The following is a 6,949-nucleotide window of genomic DNA, read 5'->3' on the forward strand; positions in this document are numbered from 1 at the left end:
GCGTCGTGGCTGTCTCCCCATTGAGGAAGGTTGAGTGTGCGTTACTGAGTGAGAGTGACTGAGTGAGCGTGACTGAGTGAGCGAGCGTCGGACTTGCAGATTTCGCTCAACTCGCACTTTTTGTTGGTTGGTTTTGTGTTCTGGCGCACGACTGTCGCAGTGCTGCGTTCGCTGGCTGTCACGTGTTTGCGTTGCAATAGGTTGTGTGGATTAGCAGTAGCGGCAGCAGCAGAGAGTGGAACGCCGACACCGACACCGCCACTGTGATGGTGATGGAATGATGAAGCGTTTCGCTTTTACCAGCAAGAACGAGCTCTTTGATGAGGTCTTGCGAGGCAGGTCCCAGCGTGGCGACAATCTTGGTCTTGCGGTGCGGGCACTTGGGTTGAGCAGCGAGCAGCGCCGGCAATGCGGCCTCGCGCTTGGCGTCGCGAGCGAGGGCGGCCTGGTGGGACATTTGTGCTTCTCAGTGGTGATTTTTTTTGTTTAAGGAAAAAAAATCAAAAAGCGGACTGGCCTGTGCTTCTCAGACTGGCAGCTTGGTGATGATTATTGTTTCCCCATCAATGTGTGCAAGTTCAAGGAGTGCATGTATTCTTCAACAAGGTCTGTATTGAACACACTGGCATTGTCGTTGGCGAATGGACTGCATTTGCGACGCTGGTCACTTGGCGCGGCTCTCGGCTGCTTGCCCCGTGCGATACTTGGCTCGCGTTCCAAGCTGTGGGTATGCACATGCACGCATGCTCTCTACTGTGTGTGTGGTGTGTGCGCGTGCCATCGCAATGCGCATCCCAATCGAATCGAAGCGGTTTTCTCCCGCAGTCCCAACTGGACGTTGAATCACCCCATCTTAAATCGCGTTTATTGTCAAATTCCTCTGCTTGCCGCTCTGCGATCAACAAACAACACTCACACACTCATCCGCATCCACACATCGCTTGCCACATTCACAAAACGCACTCGACGCACTTGTCTGCGCAGTCCTCCTATCTCTATCTCTTCTGCTTGATTGATGATGCTCGCAACCCGTCTTGTCTCAGCTCTTCCCGCGCTCAACGCCACCACTGCTGCTGCCCGCTTGTCGTCCTTCTCGACGCTTGCCACCGCCGCCGCTGCCGGTGCTGCCTCCGCTTCCACTCCCAAGTGGGGCACGCTGCCGAAGACCCCGGCGCCCGCCATCCGCGGAGAGCCAGCCAAGCCGCGCGTCAAGACCACCGCCATCCCCGGATCCAAGAGCATTGCCCTCACCAAAGAGCTCGCCACAATGGTCGACGCCCAGTCCGTGAGCTTCTTTGTCGACTTTGAAAAGTCGTCTGGCAACTATGTCGTCGATGCGGACGGCAACGCGCTCCTCGACGTCTACTGCCACATTGCGTCGCTGCCGCTCGGCTACAACCACCCAGACTACAAGACCAAGCTCACCGAGAGCCAGCTGCTCTTCCAGCATCTTGCGCAACGCGCTGCGCTGGGATCCATGCCGCCAACCGACTTCCCCGTTCAGCTGCACGACACGATGATCAAGCAGGCGCCCACCGGCTTGAAGCAAGTCCAGCTGACCTGCGGCTGCGGCTCCTCGGCCAACGAAAACGCCTACAAGATGGCATTCATGCACTACCAAGCACGCAAGCGTGGTGATCGCGGCTTTAACGAGCAAGAGCTCACCTCGGTCATGAACAATTGCGAGCCCGGCTCTCCCAACCTCTCCATCCTCTCGTTCGACGGCGCCTTCCACGGCCGCACCTTTGGCTGCCTCTCGACCACTCGCGCCAAAGCCATCCACAAGCTCGACATTCCCGCCCTTCCCTGGCCCAAGGCACCCTTCCCCAAGCTCAAGTACCCTCTGGACAAGCACGCCGCCGAGAACGAGAAGTCCGAGCAGGACTCTCTGAAAGAGGTACAGTTGTGGTGGCTTTGATAGGTTTGGGAGGGGTTTTGTTTGTGTTGTTGGAGTTTTGTTCAATGTTGCGCGTTGAACGTGATGCAGTAGTGAGAGCTTTGCATGCTGTTGAGAGAGGTTTTCATTTTCTGTTCTCGTTGTTGCGCGTTGGCCGTGATGCGGTGGACGCGTTGATCGTCTTTGTTTTGCTTCCACCGTTCCATCGACTCACTTGATGACCTTTGCCCTTTGGAATTTCAGGTCGACAAGATCCTGACGTCCAACCCCATTCCAGTGGCTGGCGTCGTGGTGGAGCCCATCCAGGCTGAGGGCGGCGACAACCACGCCTCTCCGAGCTTCTTCCGCGGCCTTCAAGCTCTTTGCAAGAAGCACAAAGTGGCCTTCATTGTTGATGAAGTCCAAACCGGTGTTGGTGAGGATTGCGTCGCAATTTACAGTTTGTTTTGGTTGGTTTTTTGCGTTGCTCAAATGGAACCGGACTGTTTGTTTGTTTGTGCGTGCGTGTGTGTGTGCGTGTGTGTGTGTGTCCTCCTCGGGGATAGGTGCCACGGGCTCATTTTGGGCGCACGAACAGTGGGGCCTGAGCTCGCCCCCGGATATCGTCACCTTCGCCAAAAAGATGCAAGCGTCGGGCTTTTTCTACGCCGACCAGTATCGCGTGGATGTGCCGTACCGCATCTACAACACGTGGATGGGCGATCCCGTGCGTCTGCTCCAAGCCAAGTTCATCACCGAGATCATCGAGCAGGACAATCTGATTGAGAACACGCGCGTGACGGGTGCTTACCTCCAGCAAGGTTTGCAGACGCTCGCCGATCAATCGCAGGGCAACCTCGAAAACGTGCGTGGTCTCGGTACGTTCATTGCCTTTGACGTGAAGACTCCTGCGCTGCGCGACAAGCTCATTCTTGCCGGCCGCATGGAGGGTCTGAACATGGGCGGCTGTGGTACCCGTTCCATTCGTCTGCGTCCTTCCCTCATCTTCCGTCCCAAGCACGCCGCGCTCTTCCTTGACCGTCTCGAGGCCGCTTCCAAGAAGGTGTTTGCCTAAAACGTTTTTGTGTTTGTTCTGATTCTGCCGTTTGACGGCGCACTTTGAGATGAATGGTTTTGGTCTCGATTGTTTTGTTTGCCATACTGGGATTTCGCGCGTGCAGTGTTGGCAACCTGCGGTGATTCTGTTCTGATGATGGTCTTTCAAACGCAACAATGAATACAATCAGGCTCATCATTCAAATAGATACCTGTAGAGCACACAATCAAGCTAGAGGAAAATCACTTTTCAAAAGTTTTAAGTCAGTCTATTTCATTGCTTTCTCATGGCTGTAAGTGCGGTGAAAGGCTATTCATGGGTCTCTCCCCGCTCCACTCTATCGTGCACTTTGCCACCCGCAAAACACAGTGCCGCAATTCATTGTTGATACTTTCACCGACTCTTTCCATCGAAACTGGGGTTGAATGACATGCATCGATCAGTTCTTGGCGATTCTTGGCAATTCTTGGCAATTCTTGGCGCCTTTTTTTGTTTTGTTTTGGTTGCTTTTTGTTTTTTCCTTTCTTTCTGCTTTTCCCACTGCCCCCCTGCTGTCCCTCAGTTCCTCGTGAAACGCCCTTGGTGTAATTCAGTGAACAAAGACTAAAGCATCGACTTTGACTTTGATGGTGGCGAGGACGGGAGGCACTGACCAGTTGTTTCACTTTTGCTTTTTTTTCTTTTTTTTTTTGATCGGCAGCGAATCCAGCAACGTTCAGGTAATGAATTTGATTGCCCTACTCATCACACTGGAGTTGTCGTTGTCTTGGTTTGACTGACTTTGCTTTTTATTGCATTTGGACAGTGAACAGCTGCGCGCATTGGCCGCATGTCTTGGCGTCTCAGTCGATTTGGCGCCAATTTCAGAACTTACCACCCAGCCTGCCCAACGCGCCAGGCTCAAGCAGCTTTTGGATGGTCAACAAGCGGGCGCTGCCTCTCCAACTGACGAGCAGAAACCCAATGCCGCAGCTGCACTCCGGCAGTTGGAATTAACTGTCTGTGCCAAGCTGGTGGGCCGCAATTGGTTCGGAGCTGACTTGCTTGAGGAGCTGAATGGCGAGCTTGACCGCAAGCTAGTTATTGACCAGCAAATCGAACAACGGCAGCAGCAAATCGAACAACTGCAGCTGCAACTCGTACAATTGCGGCAGCAAGTCGCTGGAAGGAGCCTCAACGGTATGTGTGTGTGTGTGTGTGTGTGTGTGTGTGTGTGTGTGTGTGTGTGTGTGTGTGTGTGTGTGTGTGTGTGTGTGTGTGTGTGCTGATTTCTTTGAAATACTTGTAGACTTTGTCACTGATGCGGAGTCAGTCAAGATGCAGATTGACGCTTTCAAACACTCGAACAACTACGTTGAAGCGGAGGTAAATCCTACTGCTTTCATTTATGATCTGCTGATGGCGGATGCTCACTTGATTTCCCTTGCCACCCTATTGTGATCCGCTTCCCGTGCCAGAGGCCTTCGTCGGAGGACCTGCTTTTAGAGCGCGACAAGGCCATACAGGCTGCTTCGAGACTGCTCACGCAGAACAAAACCACCTCTGCGAATGCCAGCGACCGGCACCCTATCGGTGTGATTGCTACACTGCCTGGTGCCGGCAAGACGGCTTTCTGCGAGATCATTCATTCGAAACTCGCAAAGCAGGTGTACAATGACGAAAATTTCATCAGTTTGAACGTCACATTCAACAGTCGAATGGCATTCCAGTCGACGGAATGCTCGCTGCATCCTGAACACGCCGTGGCCTGGCGTATGCTCGCCGATTATATGCGGCTTCCGGGTGATCTAATGAACAGGTTCCGTCTGACCCTCTCTGGCTCATTCGCCGTAGCAACCACCATTCACTACATCCGCCAAGACTTTATCCGGCTCAAAAACCTGCCTTCGAACACGGTCGTACCGGTCGTCGTCACCCTTGATGAAGTGAGCATGCTGCTTGGACAAACAGTCGACGAGAAATTCGACCGCGAGTTTAGCACGTTGCCGCAATGGCGCCAAGAACGTCGGTTCATCAAATGGGCTATCGCGCCACTGCGAGAATTGTCGAATTCAGGCGGGAAGGTTACTTTATTTATGAGTGGGACGCGTCCTTTTGCGCTGAGCGACGCTGTCCAGGTGGACATGTTCGACAAGGTCACCGGGAGCAGGTTTTTCGCTAGCTTGATCGAGATGCCACGTCTCTCCGGCGCTGCCTCGGCTCAGCTGGCGACCCGCCGTAACAACAACGCAGTTTGGCATCGAGATGTTTGGAAGACGCTGTTGCTCCAGCGAGCACTGGGCATTCCTCGCCAAATTAACAACATTTTCACGACCGACAACCGTTCCATGCCGATCACGATTGATCCCAAGTCTTTGATTGCTTTTGTTCGAGCCATTGCTTTCAAGTCGACTCTCGACGATTGGGCAGATGCTCGGATTGACAGGTTGGTGGATCTTGGACTCTGCTTTTGGACCTCACTCTCTCAGTACTCCTTCTCTCAGCAACTGATGCTAAACCTGCACTTTCTCGACCTTGTCAAACTCGGTGAGTCGCTTGCTGACGTTGCATTTTGTCCTTGCATCGGCTACTTACTGCACTTTCGTGTTTGCCCGCCCCGGTGTCTGCAGATGATGAACAGTGCGCGTATGGCCACATCGCCAGCAAACTGCTCACTGAACTGCAAACAATCGGGAAGATGAGTCAGCCGGAGACTGTCAACAACAATGCGGTCTCTCTTCCCTCGCACAACTGGGAGCAAATTGTGCCGCGCTTGCTCAACCTGCGCCTGCTTGTGGAGCTGTGCGATGCGTGCGCCAAAACCAAGGGCGCACCACAGGCTGCCGATCTGACACTACCTCTTCCCACACTGTTTGAAGGCGCCGTCTTGAGCGACGACTTGCAGTCAGTCATGGTCGTTTTGCGACAGTTTGAGCGAGCGGTCGATTCGATTCCAGATGGGTTTTCCTTGACCCGCGTCAACGAGGAGTTCAGCGATTTGAATGCCAGCTTTGTGTCGGTCAATGGTTTGGACGTAAGAGGTCGAAACGGTCTTGTTGACTCCAAACTACATGTATGCGCTGCGACTCACAAGCATGACAACAGTTGACTGTGAAGGGTCAAGTCAAACTTCGAACAGGTGTCGCGCCCTTGTCGCAAGCAAACGCCAATCAGTTGATCTCCAATCAACGCAGCACGCCAACGCTTATTGCTGGGCTTGTCACGACACAGACAATGTCCAAGCCGGTCGCGTCTGGCAACCTCGACGACAGATCTTGGCTCGTCTCGCGCAATGAACTGGGCGACTTCTTGTGCGGTCTTAAGCCTGTTTTTGATGGTATGCAGCAGAGATTTCTGTTTTGAGCTTATTGTCGCATGGATGTGCTCTCAGTCTGGCTGAACTTTGCAAAAACAACGAAACAAACTGTTGCAGCGACCTCGTCGTACAACCCGAATTTGTCGGACGTGCCTGCTCTTACCAACCAATTCTACAACAGCAAGCTGACACAACCTGAAGCTCGCGATTTGGCGCAGCGGTTTTTCGACAAGCGCAGCGCAGACAAAACGGCCTATTTCGACAATCATGCGAAGCTCCACCAGTTTCTGAAAGACATTGACCCCGGTCTTGCTGCGAAACTCTCCCCTTCGGATCTCACCTGGTGCTTTGACGAACAGCCACCTGTGACAAGCCCGATCAATCCGTACTGAACGTTTCCTGGGGAGCACAATGGGGTTGTTCTTTTTCTTGTTCTTGTGCTTGTGCTTGTTCTTGTTCGTGTTCTTGTTCTTGTTCGTGTTCTTGTTCTTGTTTTTGTTCTTGTTCTTGTGCTTGTTCTTGTTGTATCAGGTGAAATGTGCACTTAAAACATTTTGACCCGTCTAAAGCTTTATTGAGAATGACAAAGAAAGACACAAAAAGAACGGATATGGGACAGTTGAATTTTTTTTTTTTTTACCGTCTAAAGTTTTATTAAGAATAACAAAGAAAAAAAGAACGTAGGATATGAGACAGTTGAATGTCGTCATAACGCACACCG

The 6,949-nt window shown here is 52.6% G+C and overlaps 2 protein-coding genes across 2 annotated transcripts; both read left to right on the forward strand.

The window, feature by feature from the left end:
- Positions 1-991: 991 nt before the first annotated feature.
- On the forward strand, positions 992-3,156 carry CAOG_08363 (4-aminobutyrate transaminase). Its single transcript, XM_004340618.2, has 3 exons — positions 992-1,897; positions 2,141-2,312; positions 2,443-3,156. The coding sequence occupies exons 1-3, from the start codon at positions 1,016-1,018 to the stop codon at positions 2,949-2,951; spliced, it is 1,563 nt and encodes a 520-aa protein (XP_004340666.2). The 5' UTR covers positions 992-1,015; the 3' UTR covers positions 2,952-3,156.
- A 63-nt stretch (positions 3,157-3,219) lies between these two features.
- Positions 3,220-6,620, forward strand: CAOG_09240 (hypothetical protein; the record flags this gene model as incomplete). Its single annotated transcript, XM_011272656.1, has 8 exons — positions 3,220-3,229; positions 3,634-3,652; positions 3,739-4,112; positions 4,222-4,298; positions 4,463-5,459; positions 5,543-5,946; positions 6,018-6,249; positions 6,346-6,620. 8 exons carry the CDS (start codon positions 3,220-3,222, stop codon positions 6,618-6,620), a joined length of 2,388 nt encoding a protein of 795 aa, XP_011270958.1.
- Between the last annotated feature and the right edge of the window lie 329 nt (positions 6,621-6,949).

The sequence above is a fragment of the Capsaspora owczarzaki genome, assembly GCF_000151315.2.
Source record: "Capsaspora owczarzaki ATCC 30864 unplaced genomic scaffold supercont2.58, whole genome shotgun sequence".
Lineage (NCBI taxonomy): Eukaryota > Filasterea > Ministeriida > Capsasporidae > Capsaspora > Capsaspora owczarzaki.